Genomic DNA, 26319 nt, shown 5'->3' on the forward strand with positions numbered 1-26319 from the left:
CGTTATTGAATGTGTGACTATTGTTTTGTGGTTGATTATTTAGTGACCATTGTCGTTTGTTTGTTTGTTTGTTTGTATGTATGTTTGTTTGTTGTAACTTAAAATTCTGTAAATAAAAGGTTTGGTATTGTACAGTTGTGTGTGCTGCAAATCTGAACACCCTTTGGTGCTGGTGCAATGGTGCATTTCAAGAGAGGATTTCAAGAGTTGTGGGTAGGGGAGGGCAACATGGGTGGATCAGTGGTTTGTGGGTTTACAAAGGACTGATTGAAAGTGCGGAGGCCAGACAAGAAGTGCAGACAAATGCTTTGGGCTGGGGCTAGGGCTGGGGATGAGAAGCATGGGGAGTGAGGAAGGGAGGGTTTTGTCTCCTGCTGAGACCTTGTTGGTCCCCTGGGTGGGCACCTTCCAAAGTCCCCTGGGTGCCCCAGTGCTGTGAGCTTCCCCCAACAGTGCCCTGAACTGGTTGGGGGGGTGAGGGTCTTGTCTCCTGCTGGGACCTTGGTAGTCCCCTGAGTAGGCACCCCACAAAGTCCCCTGAGTGCCCCAGTGCTGTGAGCTTCCCCCAACAGTGCCCTGAACCAGTGCGGGGGAGGGTCTTGTCTCCTTCTGGGACCTTGGTGCTCCCATGAACGCCCCTCAAAGTCCCGTCAGTGCCCCAACGTTGTGTGCCAACAGGAAATGTACTAACTGGAAAAGGTTTCAGTCCAACAGTTGGACTGAAATTAACCTGATTCTTGAACTGCCTGATCCATAACAATTTTGATCCTTTCCACCTGGTGTGTAATGGCCGCATTGCAACAGAAGTTGCATGGATTTGTCAGCGAACCTAAGTGGCACCTGGTGGACAAATCGTGGTAGAACTGGGAAAACGGTGGTTTTGCCTGTGTGTGAGAATACATGTTACGAAACTATCATGATAAAAATAATCCTGCTGGAACAACTGGCCAAAGTAATTCTCTTTGCTAAAGTAATTGAGTGACCCAGTGTGAGTAAAATCATCAACTGGCCCTTGTCTTAAGCCACCTGGAGATTATTCAGTGTCATCCAGAAAGAAAGTTCAGAACTAAGTGAAACCCACTCGGGATATCATCAGTGCCGGGCTGGATTAAATTACCATTTCTTTCACCTTTTCTAAAAACAGCATGTGTGTTTCTGGATGATAATTGTTAAGCATCTTAGCATTCAGTTTATCCCTGTAGTTTTAAATAGATCTCTATCAATACATCTGTTCTACTAAGTTCTGGTGCCAAACAGTGCCATTATGAGACCTCCCATGTTGAACCATATGCAGTGCAGCTAATGTCTGCCAATACACTTAGCCTCTTACCTTACTGTAGAAACTCCCTTAATGGAATAGGGTATGTTGACATACCATCCACCAACCAAATGGATACTGCTTGGTGAATCTTCTTGCTGTAACAGGAGGCTACCTGGCAACTGCAGAGATATGTGGGATACAAAGAATAATCTGACTGCCTCCTGAGAAGCCTGCTTGGTGCATAGGATACTTGCTGGCCAGAGGAGCTCCACCCAGCTGGCAAGAGTCTCTAGTTTGTGAGTTGAGGGGATAGAGGAGGAGGAGAAGAAACTAATGGAGAGAAGGGTAGTTAATAGAGCTACTTGCTGTGGTAGGGCACTGTTGTTGCCTGCCACTTTAAGGGCAGTCAGGCAGCTGCCAGGTGCCTGATGGCAGCAGCCATTTTGGGAGCCTGCTGCCAGGGTAGGTGAGACCATTGCTTAGCTGAGCTGCAGCAGAAACAACCCAGGAGGTAAGGGCAAGAGCTGATGGGGATGGCTAGGAGGCTCTCAGTCCTGGGCATGACTTAAAACTGTACCCTGCCAGGAGTGGGTGGCCTGGTGGGGCTCCCAGAGGTGTGGGAGCCCCCAGGAAATACCAGGCCAGTTACCACCTGGGTGAAAGGCAGGTCAGAGCGCCTTAATAACCCCAGCCCCCACATCCCTGGTGGCGAGATCAAGCAAGGGGGGCCCAGGCTCACAGTAGAGCACTGAGGTAGGGCCCAGGTAGGTGGAGGGACCTGTGGAGGTGCCCAGACTCTGCGGTGGAGGTCTGAGGCTGCATATAGGAGCCAGTGTGAAGGTCTAGGGGGGTGGGACCCTGAGCATTGGGGAGCTATTAAGGAAGCTCCCAGGGCCAGGTATAAGGGGATTGCCCAGAGAGGGCTTGGGGACGGACTTGGAGCCCTGATCCCAGAGGAGGGCTTGGAGCCCCAAGGGTGTGGAAGGGGTTGGAGCCCAGTGTATGTTGTTTTGTGTGTGTGTGTGTGTGTGGATAGAGTAAACCCAGTGTGAGGATGCTGGGACCAGGAGCGATCGTGGGGAGTCAGAGTTCCGGTGAGACTCCGGCGCTCGGGTCCCAGTGCTAGGTAGTTGGAGGGAACACCTGCAAGGCTTGGGCTGCAGTATAGGGGAGGAATGGAGCTGCAGATGGAGCCCTCCGGCATTGGGGTGGAAAAATGGGCAGCTTCCTGCCAGTGTAATATCTAATCATTTTCCAACAAGGGACGGCAGGAGAGAGAGGTGGGCGGTTAGCCCAGAAACAGGTGGGCAGGGTAACATCTGACCAGCCCCAGGAAGGCCTACTTGTTACACTTGCTATGGGATCAGGAGCTTCAGTGCTGTGTCAGAGACCTAGGAGATGTTACCTTCACCATGTTCTTTTTATCAGCCTGCTGGTCCTTGACCTCTCTGTTGCTCCTTTCCCCACCCCACAGTGTTCCTCCTGTGAGTCCTGCTCCTCCCAGCTCCCTTGGGCTGATGTAATATCTGTTGGCAGACTTCAAGCTCTCCAGGGCCAAGATGGTGTCTTTTCTGCCCCAGTAAGTTCCTAGCATGCACTTTATGTGCTAAATAAATAATAACCTCTCAGCTGAGGCCTCCAGACTGTATGTCTCCATTGCTGGCAAGGAGGGAAAATCCAGACAAAGAAGGTTTAGGCTGCTTGAAATAGTGCAACAGGTGGATGGATATGGCAGCACAGCAGGGTTCTACCACTTGGAAATCCTCCAAGGAGCATGAACAAGGAAAAGGGGATATTATGAGAAGAATCTGATAGGAAAGACAAGTAGAGAAGATAAAATAACTTGGAGACCCCAAAACTCTGGCTGGAGGCAACCATCAATGCAGCTGCAGGAATACTGGCTGAGAGGCCCTGAGCTCAACAACTCTTCCACCATCAGGGCACTGTATGCTGCCTGTACAATGGCCTTCCTAAAGTGGTGTGAGTCATCCAAAGAGTATATGTTTGGCCAAAATGAAGCGGCTGTCACTGCTTTATTTAGGCTGCTTCATTTTCCTCATAAATATTTTGTGTCTTATTTTAGAATTCTGCTATCTCTGTGGTTTGCAACATGACTGAAATTCAGCAAGGCTATGGTTGGGGGACAACAAGGGGACTTCTGCTGTCCCCTATAAATCCAATCATATTTGCCCAAATGATAAACTGACATAAATTACCATCGTCTGCTTTGCTCAGAACAACATGTTCCTGTCTTATTGATTAACACCCCCACCCCCAAGATTTCATTAGCAGTGAGCATGCTTTGCTCCACTGCCTCTCTTCAGGATGGCAAAGACAGTAGCCTCTGTGAGGGTCCTTTGTGGCCCGTTTCTGCCAAGAAAATGCTCTGGTCCAAGGACAGATGCACTACATAATGAAGAAAAGCAGTTCTAGCTTTGTTGAGACTTTCAAATTGTGTTAATAATTTTGTGACTCTCCCATGGTCCACAAAGGAAGTGAATGAAAGGGAGATTCCAGGTGAGATGGGATAAGCACAACAAAGACCAGATGGAATAACCACAACCATGCAATACACACACACTTTCTCTCAGGACCTGGACACACACACACATCTTTTAGAAAACTAACTAACTTTAAAAAGATTCCACTACCTCTCCTCACACCCTGTTACCCTCACAGCTACCCTCACATTTTATTTTAAGGCTGAGTTTGTCTAACTTCAGTTTCTAGACACTGTATATTTGCTTACATCTTTGTCAACATCTATTCCCATAGATGGAAGTGCTGGCATAAATGTGTCAGATTTCTAAGCAGTGTCAGCTAGAGCCACTCTGAGTAGAATCACATAACACATTGGCTAACAGGCTGGCAGTCAGTCTAAAGCAACCCTCCTATTTTCAGACTCATGAAGCTGCACTGATCCTAGTGGCACTGGAACTGCCCTTCTGGAAAATGATGGGAGAAACCAGGGAGGAAAATGTTCTTCTGTGACTGTGCAATGACAATGTTACAAAAGGCAACCTGATGTGAGATGGCATTTTGCACTTGGCTATTTTAATTTCCTTGGGGATTGTGAAAACTCATGAAATTTTAAGTTATGAATGCACAGTTTGGGGAAAAAGAAGTTTTGTTAAGGATTCCGTCTCCTGCCTTTTCATGTAATAGGAAGCTCCCAATAGGTAGGTGCTGTGGGAGCCACCAGCAAAACTTGACAGCTATACAGCTGGTGTTCAAAATGTGCAATAGGTGAAAACAGGTTCCCTCACCAAGGACACAGCCCATTACTTTATAGTTCAGTGCAGGCCACTGGCCAGTGAGCCCCTCCCCTGGGGTTTCTAGGACATTCGAAGTGTTTGTGCTTCTCAGTGGAGCTTTTGTATAAAGTCGCAGGCAAAAAATGGATTCCAGCCTGCTCTTTGAGTAGGTCTTTGTCTAGCTCTTCTATCTGCCAGGCACCCTACTGTGTAAGTGTTTGAACATCTCTTCCAAATACACATGCTTTCAGGGACACAGCCCTGGGTTGCAGCCAGCACAGTGCAGGATCTGTTTCCCTGATTCAGAGTCATTTCCACAGGGACTGTCAGAGGTTTGAGGAGAATGTCTACAGAAAACTAGCAGCCTTCCTGCTACCCTCCCCAACACACACTTCCCAAAGCTGAACGTGTTGTATTTTATCTCTGTGCCCATGTTAGGAGGGGCAGACCAGGCTGTGCTCCTGGCTAGCAGCCTTGCATGACCTGGTGTTCCATTAATGCAGACAAAGAAATGTGTGAAACAGGTCAGCTCCAGGCTAGTGTTTGTGCCAGTCTGTCCAGCTGGATGAGCTTGTGCCTGAACACTGAAAGCCATGTTTATATACAACCTATGCACCTCACCACAGACGTGGGGGTGGAGGGATTATGAACTAGGGGACAGGAACCAAACTGGGGAATGGCAACCTGTGACCCTAAGATGAGTTCCTGGGACAGCAGAACTTCGCAATCAGCACGGCCTAGCTGTCCCCGGAGAGAACTGCGCAAGGACGCAGCTTTATCAAGCAATCTGGAGAGGCTGCCCTTCTGTCAGGGGAAAAATGCTGTGCACACTGGATTAACACAAAATGTCTCCTTTAGAGTGGCCATTTCTTGAGTATGTGATGTCTGTAGGATTCACTGTAAAGATGTCTTAGTGATGGCACTGCTGGCTCTGGAGGCTTTGATGGAGTTGGTGTTGATTGATCACCAGTCATCCATTGATGGGGGGGAGTATTGGGGGACCAGGTGCCTCCATGCCAATGCTCAACAGCCTAGGAGCTGCCAAATGGCAAACAGAGCAAGAGTAGCGCAGGGCCAGGGAGAGCAAAGGTCAATCCTTGCCAGTATAGCACAGGGGCGGGCAATTATTTCAGCTGGAGGGCTACTTCACGTGTTTTGGTGAGCTGTCGAGGGCCACATGGGTAGCCCCACCCCTTGATAGTTGCCCCACCCCCTGGTCGCCATCTTGTGGCCGGAAGCCCCACCCCCTAACCCCTACTCTTTGCCATGAGAAGTCCCTCCCTTTGCCCCAGAAGTATTCCTTTTGGGAGGGGGTAGCATGGCCTTGGAACTGGGAGTTACGCTCCGTCACATGGTCTGTGTCAGGGCTAGGCAACATTTTTTGGCCGGATTGTTGAAAAATCCACAATGTCTACCTTCTAAGGTGCGGGAGCGCCAGCATGCCAGAAAAACAGAACTGGGGTGGGGGGCATATGGCAGGATGCACTGCATATTAATATAGTTAATAAGCATAAACGTTGCTTTTTTATGGTAAATACCAGGTTTTCTAAAAATTCGAAACCTGGTGACAATAAATAAAATTTCATAGAGGGAAGAGGGAGAGAGGGGAGAAAGAAGAGGGAGGGAAGAAGGAGGGAGAGGGAAAGAGAGAGAGAGGTGCAGGGGGAGGCACTGCAGGTAGGCCAGCCTGGCCAGGCCCCTGGGAAGGTGGCAGCCTGGGGTGGGAGTGGGGACTGCCTCAGAGCTCTTCAGACTTGGGCCACAGCTGGGACCCCAGCAGCACCCAAAGTGTAGCCTGGCCTGGCCCACACAGCTCCGTGGGATGGGGTGCAACTGCCCTGCCCGCAAGAGGATGCTGCTTGGCAAGGGCAGGAAGCTGGGCTTGGGCGGCTCCTGGCTCAGCCCACGTGCACACTGGGCACAGCACAAGTGGGGCAGAGTCCCGCGAGCCATGGCAGGAGCCCCCGGGGCTCTGAGAACAGCTGCACAAAGCTGCACACTTACCTCCGCCGGCCTGGCCTGTCTGGTCCCAAGCAGCACGTGGCTCAGCTGCCACTTCTCCTCCCTTGTGCTGACTCGGCCAGATCTGCCGCATCCCAAGCGGCACCCAGGGAAGCAGTGACTGGGCTGCGTGCTGCTCAGGATGGGACGGGCCTGGCCGGGTCAGCACTGGTGAGAAGACACGGCGACTGAGCCAGCTGAGCTGTGTGCTGCTTTGCCTCTCAGGTGCCAACCCATCCTGAGTGGTGCTGGGAAGCGGCACACGGCTCAGCTGCTGCTTCTAATGGGTGCTGACACAGCCAGGCCCATCCCATCCCATCCCAAGCAGCACACAGCAAAGCCAACCCAGCCGCTGCTTCCCTGCATGCCGCTCGGGATGCAACAGGCCTGGCCAAGTTGGCACCGGTGAGCAGAAGTGGTGGCTGAGCAGTGTGCTGCTTGGGACCGGCTGGGACAGGCCAGCAGAGGTAAGGGAAGGCATGGCTGAGTTGCGTGCCACTCTGGCCAGGCCAGGCTGGTCCTGAGTGGCACTCTGCTCAGCCAGTTGAGTACCCTCTTTTCCTTGTCGGTGCCGACCCGGCTGGGCCTGCCCCATCCCGTCTCGAGTGGTACACAGCAAAGTCAGCCCAGCCACTGCTTTGTTGTGTGCTGCTTGGGACAAGATGGGCCCAGCCGGGTCGGCACCAGTGAGGAGAAGCAGCTGAGTGGTGTGTGTTCCTGCCACTCCCCGTGGCCTCCACCCGTCCCCGTGCTTTTCCCTGTGCGCCGCCTCATTGCCGCAGCAGCTTCCCTCCACCCCCCACCCCTGCTTCCAGACTGGCCCCAGAAGTACCATGGTGCTCCCGGCCCCTGGGCTGTGCCAGTGGTCCCCCTCTCCCACCTCCATCCAATCTTACCTTATTTTCCACTTGGACAGAGGGTGTGGGGAAACCACGCCAGGGTCGTGAGGCCAGAAGCCACAGAGGCTTCTGGTTAGGGGCTGAAGGGTGCGGGGGGAAGTAGGGGCTAGGGGTCAGGTGGAGCCAGGCTTGCCTTGCTGCTCAGCCACAGGCTCCTGCTGCTGGTGTCTGCCTGTCATCTTTGACAGGCAGTGAGGGGTAGATAAAAATTAATTTTCTAAAATTTTTAGAGGCTCCATGGGCCAGATAGAATGGGCTGGTGGGCTGGATCCGGCCCATGGGCCATATTTTGCCCAGCCCTGGTATAGCAAGTGTTTTGGGGGTTTTAGGATTAAAGGCTGTTTCTGTATATTGAGGAGGTAGGATATGTCACACCCTACCAGAAGCACTGATAAGAAGGCCCATTTAGAATCATACAAATTTAGGGTTGGAAGGGACCTCCAGAGGTCATCTAGTCCAACTTCCTGCTCAAAGCAGGACCATCCCCAACTAGATCATCCCAGCCAAGGTTTTGTCTAGCTGGGTTTTGAAAACCTCCAAGGATGGAGATTCTACCACATCTGTGGGTAACCTGTTCCAGAGCTTTACTACCCTTCCAGTGAGAAAACTCTTTCTAATATACAACCTAAACTTCCCTTGCTGCAACTTGAAACTGTTGCTCCTTGTTCTGTCATCTGCCACCACTGAGAAGAGTCTAGCTCCATACTCTTTTGAACCCCGCTTCAGGTAGTTGAAGGCTATTATTAAATCCCCCCTCAATCTTTTCTTCTCTAGACTAAATAAGCCCAGTTCCCTCAGTTTTTCCTCAGAAGTCATGTCCCTCAGCCCCCTCACCATTTTCATTGCCCTCTGCTGGACTCTCTCCAATTTGTCCACATCCTTTCTGTAGTGGGGGCCCAAAACTGAACACAGTACTCCAGTTGTGGCCTCCCCAGTGCTAAACAGAGGGGAATAATCACTTCCCTTGACCTACTGGTCACACTCCTACCAATGCAGCCCACTATGCCAATAGCCTTCTTGGCAACAAGGGCACACTGCTGGCTCATATTGAGCCCCCAGCCTGTACTGGTGCATGGGATTGTTCCATCCTAAGTGCAGGACTTTACACTTATTGAACCTCACGATATTTTGTTTTGGCCCAATCCTCCAATTTGTCTAGGTCAGGGGTTCCCAAAGCTTTTAGGCTGTGGCCTGGCAAACCGCAGCCCAGCAGTCACAGTTGACCACGGCTGGAATTTCATTGATTTCATAGAGGTTAGGGTTGGTAGGGACCTTGAAGATCATCAGGTCCAGCCCCCTGCCCCAAGGGCAGGAAGTCAGCTAGAGTCAAAGGATCCCAGCAAGATAAGCATCCAAATGGTTCTTGAATGAGTCCAGAGCAGGTGCCTGCATCACTTCTGGAGGGAGTCTATTCCAGGCCTTGGGGGCTCCGACAGTAAAGAAATGTTTCTTTATGTCCAGCCTAAAACGGTCTTGTAGGAGTTTATGACCGTTAGCCCTTGTTATCCCTTGGGGTGCTCTGGTGAACAGACGTTCCCCCAGATTCTGATGCACACCTCTTATGTACTTATAAGCAGCCACCAAGTCACCCCTGAGCCTGTGCTTCTCCAGGCTGAAGAGTCCAGTGGCTTTCAGCCTCTCTTCAGAAGGCCTATTCCCTTGCCCTCTGATTGTGCACGTGGCTCTTCTCTGGACTCTCTCAATTTCCGGCCGAAAGACAGGTAAGGATACCCCCACCACCCCGGGCGGGGGGTAAACCCTGCACTGCTGCAGGCCCTGCAGAAGGAGCTGTGGCCTCTCCGTCCAGCTCTAGGGGCCATGGTTTGTCCATCTGCAGCCACTTCTGGTCCAGTGGCGGACCATGCTGCGGCCTGGCAGACAACCCACTGCAGCCCAGCACCAGGCTGCTGCTTGGGCATTGAGAACCCCTGCTGTAGGTCACTCTGAACCCTAGCCCTATCCTCCAACCTATCTACTACTCCCCCCCACCTTGGTGTCATCTGTAAACTTGCTGATTGTGCACTCTATGCCATCTTCCAGGCCATTGATGAAGACATTAAACAAAACCCCAGGGGCACGCCACTTGATACCGCCTACAACTAGACATTGAGCCATTGATTGCTACTCTCTGAGCTTGATGCTTCAGCCAGTTTTCTGTCTACCTTACAGCCAATATATCCAGCCCATACTTCTTTAGCTTGCCTGTGAGAATGTTGTGGGAGACTACATCAAAAGCCTTGTTAAAATCAGGGTATACCACATCCACTGGTCTTCCCACATCCACAGAGTCATTTGGGCTGTGGCTAGGCAGAATGGTTTTGAGTGGATAAACCTGGTTCCTATTTAGGTGTAAACCCCCAGCTAGGAGAGAGAAGGGAGATGGGATGAGAAAAGAATCAGTAGTGACAAGGGTCAAAATGGCCACCATGATAACTAGCTGGTTGGCTTTCCCTATCAGGATCTGGTGGTCTGCATGGATCTCCTGGAGCACTGGCAGGTGAAAACATAAGCTTGGAGACCCAAAGCTAGGGATGGACTTAGCCCCCTGAGGTAGGACATGGGCAGAATTTAGGCACCTCAAATGCAACTCTCAAAACCCTCATGCAGCTGCCACCCAGCCCTGGAAGTATCTAAACTCTCTGGCCATCCCAGTTTTTAACTTTGAAGTTCTTCAAGCACCTGATGATCTACTTCTCCATGTACCCAGAATTACCTTGGTCTTGACCTGGCCAACCAGTTCAGCACCTAGCTTATACCTAGACCCTAGAATAGCCTATCAGCTGGTGGCAAGGGCACTCCTTGCCATGTGGGAGATGAGGGCTTGAACACCCTATAGCAGAGGATGCCATTGACAGCGTTCTCTACTCACCAGGTTGTTATATAAAAGAAGGGAACTGCTGCTTCTACTCAGGTGTATTGTAAGAGCAAGCCCTGCTCCATTTTTGAAAAAAAGGATGTAGACCCCAATCTTCAATAGAGGGTTTTGGGCTATGGATCCTGGATGATGTCAGGCACCTATGCCCAGGGGAAAACAGGATTTCAGTCGTGCCTCTATCCTCACTACTTCCTGCTGGCCTGCTTAAATAGTTCCTTGCTTAGTATGTGGCTTCACCCTTCTGAGGTACCCGATTCTCCCCATGCCATGCAGAGGGAGCCTTGCACCTCGGAGCTGTGCGTTCTGCTCCTAGGGCCAGCTACCTCAAAACTAGCAGTGCTCTGCATCAGGGCGCCTAAGTCCTTGTGCCCTGGGCTCTCCTAACCACCCATTCCAGAAGAGACCTACCCTTAGGGCAATTCCAGCACTGCCCTCAGTGAATGTAAGAGCATAGTTCTACAACTAAGAGGCCTTTGGGTGCTAGCTGGGCGAGATGCTGGGCTGTGGCCACGGCAGTATGTAGTTCCACTTAAGAGCTGTCCCCAGCGAGTGTTACCAAGAGCTTGTGTATTTGGTTGCAAACACTGCAGCAGCTGGAGCCGGGGGGCTGAATGTTTATGTCTCTCTTTGGTTGCCCAGGCAACCTTGGGCCACATGGACAGTCAGCAGCTTGCCAGAGTCATGAGGTGACAGGTCCAAGCTCCATGCCACAGCTGGCCTGGAGTCTGACTCAGAGCCAGGTCAGCTGAATGAGCTATTTGATCTGATCCTGAGAAAGAAAACCACCCTTGTCTCCCTCAGCCCTCAGTTTCCTGAGATGCTCTCATCACTGTTTCCCTCATAAAAATCACAGGGGCCATGAGTACAAAATGGGAAGGTTTATTGCAGAGCTAGGTTACAGAGCAGGTCTGCAGGAAGTCCTTTGGCTTTGGCTTTGGCTTCTCCACTGGGGGTATGCATATCAGGATGGTGCACAGGCAGTTGTAGCCTGTGGATGCTGGAGGCCTCATAAAGAGACTGAGGGGTGACTTGGAAACAGAGGACAGGACAGTTCTGCAAGGAAAGTGCATGCAGGACCCAATAATGCTCATAAGTTAAGTGTGCCCCCACACAGGAAGGGGCCTCTACCATTAATGAGTGATATACCTGCAAAGGGAAGAGCCACCATTAATCTTAACTGAAGAGACATGAGTTGATGAAGGTTCAACTACACAAGCATGAGGAGAAAGAGCAGACCACAATGGGGAGAAGCACTCCACATAAGGGGGAGTTATGTGTGCAGGAGCCTGTTGGCATGGGAAAAAGAAGGCCTCATTGTAACTAGAGAGGGGTATATGGCTACCCTGTGAGGTCTGGAGAGATGTTAAGGATGCCCTGAAGAATATAAATGAGGTAGGGAGGGCCTTATTATGGGTGAGCAAAAAAAGCAAGGTGGCCTGAGGGGGTCTATGGGGATAAAGAGGCATCAGTGCTAGCAGGAGGGATGCAACACCTTGCAGAAGGTAGGGGGAGGTGGTCTTGTTAGTGCTAGCTGACAGGACATGACTTACAATACATCTGGGGTTAATGTAATGCTGGGGCAAAGTGCAAAGCCAGGTCAGTTTCTAATCACATCAGCTCTTGGTGACAGTCTTCCCTTCAGCCTGGGGCTTTGTGACTAGGAGCAGGATCCAGCACAGGCTCCTGGAGCGCCTGTGTCGATATGGCAAGTTTCAGAGGCTGATGTGACTGGAGGCCCAAAAGATGTTGGGTGCCTGAGACCTGGGCATGACAGTGTCACTTGTGACTGTCCCTATTTCTTCACTTTGGCATCGTAGGTGCCTGCATTCTTATAGGCACTCACATAGCCGCTGGTGTCCACAATGTTCTCCCGCCCGCTCTTGCCTTTGCCTCTCCCACTCTCATCAAAGCGCTCCTTGTGTGAGCCTGTGTACTTGGACGTGTCTGTCAGTCTCTCCACTGCTCCTCCAGTCGTGGCTTTCTGCCAGCAAGAACATGAGCGGGGAAGATTTGAATGTTCAAACACAGAGAAGCAGGTCTAGTCTTCTAGGAGCCTCCATATGCTCCTGGACTGCACACTGTCATCAATTGTTCAGACCTCTATAGGGTTCCCCTATGTTGCCTCCCACCACTCAGGGCCCCTGAGCCACCTCATTACCCCAGCCCTTTACCCCTCCAGGTTCCTTGGTACTTGGACTATCCCAATAAATTGTGTTCTTCTCCTAGCACCCCATGTTGTCAGAGTCTCCCTTGAATTGGACCCTGACAAACCCAGAGGAACCTTTGCACATTCCTTGACTCAGCTTCCCTCCCTCCCCTGTGTCCTGAGCTCTCAGCCCTGCAGCCTACAGTCCCACTTCAAATGCCCAGAGGACCAATCACTTACAGTGATGCCCACGTTGACCGGTTCCTTCCCTGCCACCAGCTGGCAGATGGATTCAAGTGCTTCCTCCTTGCTCTTGCCTTTAAATCGTTTTGGAGCCAGCTCTTCTAGGGCCTTCTTGAACTCCTCATAAGTAATGACTCTGGCTGTCTTCCCTCTGAAAGGCACAAGGGCTGGAGAGTGAGCCACTGCACACAGCTCAGTAGACTTGCAGCCCATGCAAGACAGACACTGGGGCTACACTTACAAATGGACCTTATAGCCCAGCTGGGCATGGACTGCCCTGACTCCAGCATACCTCTCCACAGCCATAGTCTCTGGGGAGAAAGAAGAGCACAAGGGGAGGGTTGCACTTCTTGGAGACTGTTGCTAGGAGAGGGCTGTGCTGCTTGAACACTGTTGCTGAGGGAAGCATGGTGTCACTGGTCTATTAGCATGTGTAAGTAATCCGTATAGAAAGACAGACACACTTCAGCTCCCATAAAATGCTGACTCATACATTCCTCTAGTATCAATTACTGAAGTAGCTACACTGAGATCACTCATCCACCCCTGAAATGCAGCTATCTCTGGGGTGGAACCTAACCACTCTACTATCACCTACCCACCTAGGACAGGAAGGGAAGGATCCCAAGGCTGGTGAAGACTCGTATTTCATGCATAATAATGCTGAGAGCTGGCAACTCATGTCACAGAAGAAGCGCCTCCCTCAGCAGTACAGTGTCTCCTCAGGCAGGCAGGAATACAGGGTTAGTATGGATGTGGAGGTCCGACTGCTGCTGTCCAGTACTATGCAGGATGAGCCCATGGGAGCCTGTCCCTAGCAGGCTTTAACCTCTTCTCTGATGAGAACTGAGTCACACAATCAGGCACAAACTTGAGGAGGCCCAACATCACTGTTTCAGCCACTCCCTTCCCCATGTGCTCCTTGTATCCACAGCAGCAGCAAAAATACACCTTATTAAATGATGTATGAGCAGGAATATCCACCTGGCAAAAAAAGTGATCAAAGTCTCACCACTAGGGAATGGTGAGGGCAGCTGGGAAGGAGAGGAGCTGGACTTTCTGGTAGGATTTCACATGAGATAGAAGCAAAATAAAGGATGGAGCAAGGTGCCCTGACCTGACTGGGAGGGACTGCTGCAGTCCCAGCAGGTTAGCTAGAAGTCAGTGGCCATAGCTGAGCTACTGGGGGGTGCTGCTACTAGAGCCTTCTTGGAGCCAAAATGATGTTCCCTCCAGGGCAGAAGCTCCCTGAAAGGCTTTCCCCAGCAGCCAGCATTCCTGAGTCAAGAAGCTAACAGGAGGAGCTCCTCCAATACAGTTGGGCAGCAGGAATCCCTGCCCCTTGCCTGAGCAGCTGAAGGGACTCCCCAGAGCAGGGTCAGGGCATGTGCTGGCAGGGTTTGCCTAAAGACAGACACAAAGAAAACCACCACTTTTTTTCTGCTGGGGGAACAGGCTAGTGACTAGAGTCTGGGCCTGAGAGCCAGAGAAGTAGTATTGTGTGCTCAGGAACCTCTGATAGCAGTAGCGGGATGATGTGTTGGGATTCACCTATTTTAATTCATTTACACGATAGATAATTTGCTGTGGCTGGTACCTGAGTGCCAAGAAGCACTTTTGTGGATACCTGAAGGCACTTGCCCAGGGGTGAGTCTGACAGGGAATGGAGGGTCCTGCAGGAATGACAATGGGCAACCTAGCAGGAATGGAGATGCTTCTCTTGAAACCATAGCCCTGAGCCAAAGCCACTGAGTACAGTGGTGTTGGGCTCCCCACCAAGTATCCAGTCACCTTTACTGACTAGCTGGAGGGCAAGAAAAGTGAAAGAGCCACTTACTTCACCTTGGAGAAGACAATGTCCACATCTGTGCTGGTGACATTTTTGCCGTCTGTTACTTTGCAGTCCTTGCACAGTTTGGCCCAGTTTTTCCCATTCATTTCTTGCCCTGTTGCTTTGGTATCTCCATAAATGGCAAATTTCCGGAAGCTGTCTTCCAGAGATTCCATGTCAGTGCTTTCAGCCATATCAACCTGCCAGAGTTGGAGCAGAAGTGGGTCCATTACCAAGCAAATGTCAGCAATCATGTCAGCTATTGCACCGGCTAGCATGCATCAAGGCACCTTACTAAGCCCCTTATGTCTCTGTATCCTGCAAAGCCTTGCAGGACTGAACTGCATTGGGACAAGGCAACCAATGGCTAGAACAGAAGGAGGACCTGAAGGCCTGGAGTGGAGGTGACAGACTGAGGTGGAGAAACAGAGCTGGAATAGATGGAAGGTTATCGAGCACCCTGAAAATCATCCATTCAATCCATCATATAGTACCTACCATAAAGCATGTTATGAAACCAACCCCCCAAAAACCCTATGTCAGGTATCCAGGTTGTAGCCATACTGGTCTAGAGGAAGAGGCAATCAGGACTTGTAGTAGAGATTATACCTTTTTTTAGACCAACACCTTTTTTTGAAAAAATCTTGTTGGTCTAATAAAAGATATAATCTCTACTATGAGTCCTGATTGCAAAAAACCCTATGGCCTCCTACAGGTACATGGAGGTAAGCAAGGGCACAACTAGTACCCAGTCACTGAAATGGCAGAGAAAAAATTGATTAATATATGCTCAATCCTACGCCTCATGCTTCATGCTGTATCAATGGTTCTCAACCTTTGGGATGCCTTTTTGGACTCAAGGCACCCTTCACTGAACTAAAGTACCCTCCATAGCTTTTCTGAATTGAGTAGCACCCACTTTAAATAACAATGGGGTCGGGGACTGGGAGTGGGGGATTGCCCAGGCAGACAAAGCAGAACTTGCCCATATCTGCTTATCTCCTCACACTTCATTTATCTCCCCACAATTCAAAGTACCCTTCAAAGGATTTGGTGGCACCCCAGCATGCTACAGCACCTTGGCTGAGAATCACTGTGCTAGAGGAAGGCAAATTTCCTCCCCTCCTTCTCCTCTCCATCTGAGCAGGGGGAGGAGGGGATTCTTTCCTGGACCAAATCTGGCAATTTCATTTTTCCTTAATGCATGAACAAGACCCTCCAGCCGGATACCTGAGAGGTTTCTAAGCATCATTAGGAGAATCACGACACCCCAGGCAAACCTCCCATCTTGGCTGTGATCAATGTCCAATGTGGCAATGGAAGGTTGGGGAAAAAAGCTAGAAACCAGTAAAGTGTTCATGAGGGATAAAATACTCCCTTCTGGCTCCTACAGGTGACCAGCAGAAGCCCTGAAGCACGCTATTACCAGGCAACCCCTGCACAAAGACTTACATCTCAGCTTAACATGAGCATTGCAAATACTTGAGCCCACATATTACACATGCTGGTTACTGATCCAGGAACACCCCTATCTTATCCTTCTAGCCCATCTATAAACATGCTGAGCTCTGTCTTGAAATTCCAGTTCTTTATCCGCCAGTTACATTGTCCCCACCCCAAAACAACCCCAAAACTTTACTCTTGTAATAGTTAGAAAACGTCCTCTAGTTTCCAATCTAACTTTGCTCATAACTAGTTTCTATCCATGTGATCATATGATATCAATGGATATTATTCTTAACTTCGGTTCTCCATGCCCTTAACCATATTAGGGGGTCTCTCTTTGTAGCTACTCCAGTTTCAATGAATCATTCTTGAACACTGGTGACCATAGCTACACACAATGGGATCTTCACAACGCCTTGTACAGTGAAACTAGTACTTCCTTACCTCTACAGAATATACCCTGCCTCATACTACCTAGAACTGCATTATTCTTTTTCTTGGCGACATCACGCTGGCAACTTATAACGATTGTACAATTAATGGGGACATGCAAGTCCCCTTCTTCCTCTGTTGCCTCCAGCTTACGGGCCTCCGTCTGATAGCCAGCGTTCTTGTTGTTGGTCCCTAAGTGCATGACTTTGCACTGCTAAACCTCATGCCGTTGCTAATACTCCAGAAACTAAGGTTATAGTCCCAACCTGGCTCTCCGTGAAGGGGCCAATGTTCCAAAGAGTTGGATCTGTTTCTTCTAACCGTCTTGTCCATGCCAGGGCTCCTCCAGGTGGACAACAAGCACCACTGGTCACTTCTGAAATCCCCTAGCTCAGCAAGGCTCCTGCTGCACACCACTTACATTCCTGCTTTGTGCCAGGTCCCACCCACCTGCAGGGTGGGCCCAGAGGGCATGGGCTGAGTTGGGCTGGGAGGTTGGCTGGCCCAAGCCCTTAGTTACAGACTGACATTAAACAAAAACAAGCTGTGTGCTTGGCTGCTGGGATGGCCAGAGTTTGTGCTGCTTGGTGTTGGTTGCTAGGGGAGGGTTGCACTTCTTGGAGACTGTTGCTAGGAGAGGGCTGTGCTGCTTGAACACTGTTGCTGAGGGAAGCATGGTGTCACTGGTCTATTAGCATGTGTAAGTAATCCGTATAGAAAGACAGACACACTTCAGCTCCCATAAAATGCTGCCAGCATAAGGGCAGCTTCTCCAGAGACAGGAACCAGCTTCTATCCAGCCTTTGATCTTCTAACCTACAGACAGAGGGACAGCACCAAGGCTCCCACTGAGGAAGACGTAAATGGTGGCAATAAGGGTATTGCAGAGAAAAGAAGCCAGTGTGTCAGATACAGAGGCACTTGCCATATTGTTCCAATTATAAATCAATTTCCCATTTTTCAGGGTCAATTTTAGGAAAAACTGCTCCCCACCCTCCAAATACAAGATGATAGCTAAAAATAAAGATCTTGAACCGCCATTTTCTTACAAACTCCCACAGGAGAATCAAATAACCAAAAAAAGAACCTACAGGGTTAAACACATTAAAATATTGTAATAAAAACTGCACTTGTTAAAAAAAAAATCCAATTCGGTACTTTTGCTGCACATCCAAAAATACTGCATCAGGGGCCTAAACATGGGTTGTTCGAGTCAGGTGCAATTTTTATAGTTCTTTTGGAGGAAAAATCAAGTTTGATCTACAAGCGGCACAATATGAAATGTGTAGTGGCTCATACCAGTACATATAAACATGCACACAGACGCATGAAAATGCCTACACACAGGCACATGCACACAGGCATGAATCCACACACACACACACACACAAGTGTGTTGCCAGCCCAGCACCCAGCACTACTGGTCATGGAGCGAACCCTCTGATGGCCCAGCCCAGAATGATGGGTCTCTCCATCTTGTCCATTGCTGGCGCCTGGGTGGGGCCCAGAGTGCTCCTGCACAGTGAGAGGGTGGCTGACTGCACTGCACCTTGCCTCCCAAGTGGGGAGCCTATTGGAGTGTGATGGAAGCAGACAGCTGTAGATGATTAATCAGCCTCTGCAGCAAGCAATTAACCTGCTAGCCAAGCAGCACATCCCAGCCCAGACAAAGGGAGCTTCTCAACCATGCTCTGCACTCTGCTCCGCATTCCCACAGGGGCACTGATTCTACTGGCGTCCTCCCTCCCATTAAGATGAATAAACACGCGCCCCTCCCGCAGTGCAAGTATCTTTGTTCTCTTACAAGCAAGATGACAGCAAGATGATGTCAGACCTCCCCAGAACACTGCATACCCCTCCCCACACAGCTCTGTGCAATACAGCTCCTTCAGGCCTGGGGGGAGAGTGGCAGGGGGGCAACACATCAAGGACTGGGAGGTCCTGCAACCTCCAAGTCTCCACAGCACCTGGCTCTACCTTCTGTGTTGAGCAAGCTGACTCTAGAGTGCTCAGAGATGGTCTGGAAAGTGAAGCCCCACCCAAGTCCTGTGGAAGGAGGACAGGCTGATAGCAGGGCCAGGACTGGGACCTAATTTTCCAGAGTGGAAAATAGATATTTTACCCCTGATGCTTCTATCAATAAGATTGTACTCAGGGTCTCACTGTTGCTCTATCAGACTTACCCCTGGGCTAGTCACGACTGGAAGGGTCCCAGAAATGTTTTCTTACTCACTCTCCTGTCAAGTGGAGTCCCATTGCAGGGGCTAGGCCCCTTGTGCCAGAGCTGCTGGCCCTGCCACTGTCATCTTATCTACAGGGAGGACTTTGTGCTCCAACCCAGTCTCTCTGCCACCTTATACCAGTGCTCGGTTCAGTCCATTTTACAGGTAATATAACCCTTCCCAATTCCAGACACTGAACATTGGGGTCTGAAGGCTGCTAGGGGGTTGTGGGAGCCCAGGAAACTAGTAGGAGGTGATTGTTGCCAGCATGGAAGGAACCTTTCAGCGTACACTCCCTAAGCACTGCAGGGTGGGGCAGCACCATCTGACAATGGTGAGCAGACCTGACTGGGGTTTCTATTGCCCTGCTCCACAGTCACTGCTTTCCACTCCAGGGCATCTGAAATGAATTCACAGAGCCAGATGGAAGAAGAGCCCAGGGCTGTGCAGGCTGCAGTGCCCAGGGTGGGGCCCAGAGCAGCAGAGACTGCAGTTCCTGGGATGCCGCACTGCGGCATCCCAAGCAGGGATCACAACAGTGCCTGGGGCAGGTTGCTTTCCTGGCCCATGACTTAAAGGAGAGCTAAAAATCACTGGACTTGTCTGAAGAACAGAACCCACCCTTGGAAAGCCTGGGAAGCCTATAAACACTGCAGGTTACAAGTGACTTTATAGAGAACAGCACATCTGTATACATATGCCTGAGTTGTGGATTCAGGGTTACATGCAGGAGGGTTCTGCTGGATTGACCTGGCTTCTGTTTCTGGCTCTGGAAAGCTCACATCCCTTCTCTTTGTCTCACTGGTGAAGTAGAGGTAATGGATTTCCCTTCCTTTGCAAAGTACCTTGAGACATATGGATGGACAGTACTGTTTTAGAGTGTGTGTGTGTGTGTGCGTGTGTGTGTGTGTGTGTGTGTAAGGTGTGTATATATATATGCCCATACTCATGTGTAGTGGCATATAGTATGTATGTATGTGTACAGTGATCAGCATATGAGGGGTGTACAAATGTGTGCAAATATATGTACAGGATGTATGTGTGAAAGAGGCATGGAGAATATGCATGTATGGGGGGGGGTGTTTCTGTCATGTGTGCATTTCTCTTTCCTGGTACCATTACTAGCTTCAGGGTATGCACTTAAATCACCTCTGACTCTGCTTTAGTGGCCAGCATGGAGCACCCCACCCCAAAGTTAGCTCTCCGCACTGGACCAGGAGAGTACCCAGCCAGCCTGTGCTTCAGGATGGGTCCTCCCTTCTTACCTGAACAAGTAATCAGAGCCTCCTCCTCAGCGTGCCTAGAAGCAGCACGCTCAGAGTGAGGTAGGCAAGTTCCATTCCTGTTCCCCCCATCCCCTGTGCAAGTGCTGCGCTCTGTCCAGGGATGGCCCCTCTGGATATGCAGGACATGTTCCACCAGCACTGCACACTGCTCTGCTATGCATTCCCAGTTGCTCCTTAGTGATGCCAATTCAGGCAGCCAGTGCAGACCTCCCCCACACCAGCCTCCCTGCTTCCTTTCCCGCAACAGAAGCAGCCCACCAGGGCTCCTGCTTTGCTGACTTACCTCCTGAAATACCTCTGCTGAGCTGGGCAGGCTGCACGGAGAAATGTGCTCCCTCTCACTCTCCAAGCTGAAATGCTACTCAGAGGCTGAGGGCTATTATCTGCTGTTTATTCCTGTTTCCATAGAGACATCCTGTTAAACAGCAAGGCAGTGTAATAGCAATGTTCTAATGCAGGAGGGTGACCAAGGTCACTGTGAAGAGAAACACTCCCTCCTCCTGCCTGCAGTGCCAAAGCGCCTCCGGCTGGGGATGAGAGAGTAATTAGCTGGAGTGCACAACATAACAAAGAAGCTCCAATTCGCACTTCTATCCTGCCTGCCAGAGCCGAAACCCAGCCAAAGAGCCCATTAGCATAATCACTGCTGCTGGGAAGGGGCGGGGAGGGAGGACTCAGTCCCCTTGCACGACTTGGTTTTGCTTGCTGGGGTTGATGGATGGTGGAAGAGAGAGGAGTGGACAGGCACTGGGGACAAGCTCATGCCAGAAAGGGGAGATGGCACTAGATTATCTGGAGTTTTGTGGACCTGACCCCCAACTGCGGTGCTGCCACAAACAGGGACTGAGTGAGAATGAGCCCTGTGGGCCTCTCCTGTCAGGTGAGACAGGCATATGGCTCACCCTCAGGAAGGGAAAACAGTTCTGGGAGGGGAGGAAAGGGCAGTTTCATCTCATCGTCAGCAATAGCATCCTTAACTTGGTGCCCGTGCAGAGCCCTTATACTTGGTGGGTGGGGGTACAGGTATAGGGATAGGTGCACGGTTGTGCGGTGCAAACTGTGTAACAGGTTTTTAGTGTGCTTTGAGATGCCAAAGAACCACAAGGACCAGTTGGCAGAGTGTTGGAGGTGGAGTTATATACATACATACACACATATACATATTTGTTTATACATATACATATACATGTACAGTATACACACACACACACACACATATATATATATATATATATATATATAGTGCAAAAAACTGTCCCAATCAGGGGCAGGTCCCAGCCAGCTCCAAGCTGGGTGGGGAACTGTCCCCATGCACAGAGCTCTAATCGTGGAGTGGGGGCTGTGGAGCTTATTCCCAGCCCCCATTCTGTGATCATGGACAGGGGGCTGGGAACAAGTTCCCCAGCCTGTTTCCCCTACAGCTCCATGTTCCCAGAGCTGTGTGGGGAACAGGCTCTCCTGCCTCCATCGGCAGGGAGTTCCCACTGCTGGCTCCACAACCATGGGGCTGGTGCTGGGAGATCCTTATTTCCCAGCCCCCGCTCGCAGATTGCCATCTCGGAGCAAGGGGCTTGGAGCTCCCTGCTGCTGGGGCAAGGGGACATAGTCCCTGCTCGGGCTCCTGTGGTGGAGCCTGCCCCAGCAGCGGGCAGCTCCCAGGAGTGGTGAACAATATGTCCCCCCGGTGGACAGCTGACCAGGAGCAGATTTTGCTCCTGGCCAGGCATCTACACGAGCACTATAACACTGTTACTAATTCTAATATTATAAAAGCCTAGGTCTGTCTGTTTATCTATCTGTCCGTAGCGCTTTATTTGCACTCTGATTAAATGACAGAAAACAGCCAATCAGAGTGCTTCCAGTGTGGGGGAGCATCACCACAATTCCAAAGTCGCACTGAGGACTGGACAGAGGGTGGGGGAGCTGCTGGCCTTGGCTCCCTCACTCCACACCCTGGAAGTGGCACCGAGGACTGGATGGGAGGCTGGGGAAGCTGAGGCCAGCAGCGCTGGCTGGCCTCGGCTCCCCCACCCTGCTCCCTGCAAGAGGCAGAACAGCGGCAGCATGGGGCGCTAGGTGCCAGCACTCCATCCCAGCCCCCTCACCACCCCCCCCCCGTCCCCCTGTTATTCTTGATGGGCAATTAGCTAGCCTCATAAAGATTTGCTACTTGCATTTGCAGATAGGAAATTTACTCAGGATTAAGGAGATTTACTGACTAATAAGCATGTGCATGTGTAGACACATGTTTACTTCACAGTAAACAATGCTAAAATGAAGTTAAGCATCTCATGTAGATGTGCTCAGGGTACATCAGACTGAACACAGTGCCAGGGGCAATAGATGCACAGTATGTGTGAGCACTTGGCCATATGGCAACTCATGTGGCCACCAGAAGGACCATAGTCAAGTGCAATGTGTCAACATGCATAATATGGGACACACATGGGTCCAAATAATCATGCTTATGAACAATGCACAAACATGCAGGCTTATGACCACTGCTGTTCTAATTGGGTTCTAGTGGCTTCTGAAACATAGGTGACAGTAAAGGTCACCAGAAAGCTCACAAACTATTTAAATTAACACTACCCCGTTCATATAGATCACAGCAGGGTTGTCATCTGCTTCACATTTCAAAGGACAGGCCCTCTATTTAGAAAACTCTCCCTTCTTCCTGAGATCCAGGACTAGCAAAAAACACGATTTGCTATTTAATATATGACAGCATTTCCTTTCAAGAGATTCCTACAAAAAGTGTGTTAATATGGGACACACGTGGTTGTGAAGACCACATCTTCTCTCACTGCCAACTTTTTCTGTACACGGGACAACATTTCTTACTGACGTAGACATTAGGTCCCTTCACAGGAGAGAGAACACAGGTCTCTAGCATAACACTACTAACCTCCACTTTCTTGCCAAAAGGCTGACAAAGTTATTCTGGTCTGTCTGTAATCACTGGGTGTGTTTACATGATATGCTTACTGCAGAGTATACTAATGAGCTGTGCGGTAAGTGCTGTGCATCTACATGTACACCCCTATTAAGCTGGAATAAAATAATTAACTCCCCAGTTGGATAATACTTGTAAATACAGGTACTATTCTGCTGTGGAGGAGCAGCGCACATGTAGACACTGCCCCAGCTGGCTGGGATATAAGGGTGCTTCATTGTGGGGGCTGCCTGCCAGATAGCCCTGCACTGAAGCATCCCTGGGCTGGCAAACAAACCCCAGGGCCCCCTGCCAGCCAGGATTCCTTCTACCTGGCTCAATGTGCTGTGGCCCCAGGCACACATTCAAGTGGTGTGCCTGGGAGCAATAAACTCCACAGCAATAAGCTCTGGAGTTTATTGCTTCACATTAATTGCACATGTTGATGTGCTCTCTAGGTCTTAACTTCTCCCAGAACCAGTAACAGAACGCCACAGTTCCTGTTCTTCAACAGCAAAGAGTGGTGTTGTCCACTGCCAAAGTGGGTATCAAACATACTTCTCCTCTCCTATGGGCCTGGTCCACATCAAGGAAACTGCACTTACAGCACTTACACTTCTTTAGGTCACATAGTAAATATCAGTGCTATGGCTCTGAAGGAATTGTGTTCAAACTCTGATGATGATCGCATAAGCAAAACAGGCAGCACACACTGATAGGCCTTGCTCACACAGATGGAGCTGCACTGATGGAACAACTGTGTCAAATATCTGAAGCAGTCCCCCCTGCTGATGTTAGTGGCTTCAGAACACTGAGGACTAGACTCACAACAGGACTTAGATATTAGGGCTGTGTGAACCTTCAGTCTGCAATTCGATTTGGAGAAGATTCAGCCTGATTCGGATGCCAAATCTCCAAATCTGAATCAAATCAGGAGAAGCTTAGTACTTTCTGAATCTATTCGGAAAAGATTCAGAGATTTGGAGATGGTCTGTCAGGGAAACAGAAACTGAGAGGAGGGAAGAGGAATTGGGGGGGAAGGATTGATAGCTCTAGCTGGCCAGTGATTGTGATCTCTCCCTGAGTCCCCTTCCAATCACAGAGTCTGGGGGAGGGACATAGAAACAGCATATAAGCCTCTGCCTGCAGGCTTTGTGTGCCTTTTGTGAGCTGTTTCTGCCTGAGTAAGCAACAGCATCTGAAAGGTACTGGACTGGCTTGGCTTCCTAGTCAGTTGCCTGCTACTTTTTGTTCTTGGAAAGGATTGAATAGGATATAACTTAGCTTAGCTTACTAACTAGAATCCCTCTACTTTACTTATCCCTATACAATTCATTTCTTTCAATTTATATTTGTTCTTGGGGTTTTTTCCAAAACTTTTTAAAAAGAAAGCTGTGTTTTCGCTGGCAGTGTGATCCATCACTGTGCAGGGAAGCACACATTACACACACTCACACACATACATCATAGAAGAAGTAGTCAGACATTCATAGAAGAAGAAGAAGAGATTATATATAGTTATTAATATTATTAATTATAGTTCGTTAAATACAGACTACAAACAACACAGAAGAAGAAGTCAGATTAACACAACACAGAAGTCAGACACTCAGTCATAGAAGAAGAAAAAGAAGAGAACAGATTTTTAGCTACACTATACAACAACGCAGAACAGTAAACAAAACACAACACAGAAGAAGTCACACATTCAGATTTACATCACAGAAGTCAGGAAGAGAGTCACAGAAGAAGACACCAAATTACATATAGTTATTAATAATCAGACCTAATACAATCACACTACAGACAACATAGAACTCAGATATAGATTCACGCAAGTCAGGGAGAGGAAAAGAAAGAAAAAGAAGAGGAGGAAGAAAAAGAAGAAGAGAATAGATATTTTAGACACACTACACAACAATACAAAACAGTAAACAAAACACAACACAGAATAAGTCAGTCAGTCATATATCAGAGAAGAAGACATATTAGTTACACACAGACACATTTTCCAGCACAAGAAAGATTAATATGAAGCATGCTAGAAAGTCAGGTGCCAGGTCTTCTGGCAAGGGAGGGAGAGGGGCTGGAGGGGGTAGGAGGAGAGCAAGAGCTGCAAGTCCTTCCCCCCCCAAACATAGATGCATCCTCTTTCTTGGCAGCCATGAGGCTTCTGCTGCCAGTGGAAGCAAGGAGGTGGGAGCAGTACCTGTTCCTGCACCACCTCCCCTAACTCCAGAAATAGGTACCAGCAGCAGAATAACAATCTCCTCCACCCCAATTTCATCTCCCAGTGTGAACCTCCCACTACCAGAGGAGGAGCTGGATCTGGAACCAGGGGACCTGTGCACCCTAGTAAAAGAAATTCTGGGGACCAAGGTGGAATTTGAGTTTGTGCTCCACACACCTCAAAGTTCCCCTAGACCCAGGTCTCCTTCTCCAGAAAGCACCTTGGAGGAGGTTGAGGTCGTGGAGGCTCAGGCAAGTGGCTCAGCTGAGTCAGATCCTCCTGCTGTTGTGACTCAGCCCGTTGAGGAGGAGGATAAGGCAGGATCCCCACCGTCAACCCAGAAGCAGGGGAGTAGTGTAGTGTGGGAGCATTTTGAGGTGGCAGATGATCCCAGGTTTGCTATCTGTCAGCACTGCCAAAGGCAGATCAAGCAGGGCAAGCAGGTGAAACGTTTTACTACCACAGCTACTGGCAATGTGTAGGGGGTGCACGTGGGTACACATGCACCCCCTAAGCTTGGCAGTGCACCCCTATGAAACGGCACTGCTGACACTGCCAGTGGCACCTGCAGCCAGTTGCTGCTTGCCCCCACTGCCAGCAACATCTACGGGCAGTCCGCGATTGCTGCTGGCCAATTGCTGCTGGCCACTTACCAACCTATAGGCCAGTCAGTCTCACCTCCATCCTTGGCAAAATCTTGGAAAAAATTATCAAGGCTCACATTTGCGAGAGCCTGGCAGGAAAAATTATGCTGAGGGGAAACCAGCACGGGTTCGTAGCAGGCAGATCATGCCTGACTAATCTGGTCTCTTTTTATGACCAGGTTACGAAATGCCTGGACACAGGAGGAGGGGTGGATGTCGTATACTTAGACTTCAGGAAGGCCTTCGATACGGTATCCCACACCATACTGGTGAACAAGTTAAGAGGCTGTGACTTAGATGACTACACAGTCCGGTGGGTGGCCAATTGGCTAGAGGGTCGTACCCAGAGAGTCGTAGTGGATGGGTCAGTATCGACCTGGAAGGGTGTGGGCAGTGGGGTCCCGCAGGGCTTGGTCCTTGGACTGATACTCTTTAATGTCTTCATCAGCGACTTGTACATTTCACTCTCTCGTCCTCTGTCCAAGTGGACACGCCGGAGGGCAGGGAACAGCTGCAAGCAGACCTGGACAGGTTGGACAAGTGGGCAGAAAACAACAGGATGCAGTTCAACAAGGAGAAATGCAAAGTGCTGCACCTAGGGAGGAAAAATGTCC

At 49.9% G+C, this 26319-nt stretch overlaps 1 protein-coding gene across 2 annotated transcripts; it reads right to left on the reverse strand.

Annotated features, from left to right (window-relative positions):
• Positions 1-11153: 11153 nt before the first annotated feature.
• Positions 11154-20408, reverse strand: TPPP3 (tubulin polymerization promoting protein family member 3). 2 transcript variants are annotated; one of them, XM_006272314.4, is made up of 4 exons: positions 20180-20408; positions 14517-14710; positions 12677-12830; positions 11154-12271 (listed from the first exon to the last, which is right to left on the reverse strand). In XM_006272314.4, exons 2-4 carry the CDS (start codon positions 14702-14704, stop codon positions 12083-12085), a joined length of 531 nt encoding a protein of 176 aa, XP_006272376.1. In that variant the 5' UTR covers positions 14705-14710; positions 20180-20408; the 3' UTR covers positions 11154-12082. The 2 variants fall into 2 exon arrangements, with proteins under 2 accessions (XP_006272376.1, XP_059569599.1); XM_059713616.1 differs by lacking the exon at positions 20180-20408 and adding an exon at positions 16655-16677.
• Positions 20409-26319: the final 5911 nt, after the last annotated feature.

The sequence above is a fragment of the Alligator mississippiensis genome, chromosome 10 (assembly GCF_030867095.1).
Source record: "Alligator mississippiensis isolate rAllMis1 chromosome 10, rAllMis1, whole genome shotgun sequence".
Lineage (NCBI taxonomy): Eukaryota > Metazoa > Chordata > Crocodylia > Alligatoridae > Alligator > Alligator mississippiensis.

Excerpts from the sequence above, each read along its gene's own strand:
- TPPP3 (XM_006272314.4), bottom strand. The coding sequence starts at position 14,704 with ATGGCTGAAAGCACTGACATGGAATCTCTGGAAGACAGCTTCCGGAAA. Across the intron at positions 12,831-14,516 it reads ATTGTCTTCTCCAAGGTGAA|AGGGAAGACAGCCAGAGTCA; the intron begins GTAAGTGGCTCT and ends TGTGCCTTTCAG. Across the intron at positions 12,272-12,676 it reads CGGTCAACGTGGGCATCACT|AAAGCCACGACTGGAGGAGC; the intron begins GTAAGTGATTGG and ends TCTTGCTGGCAG.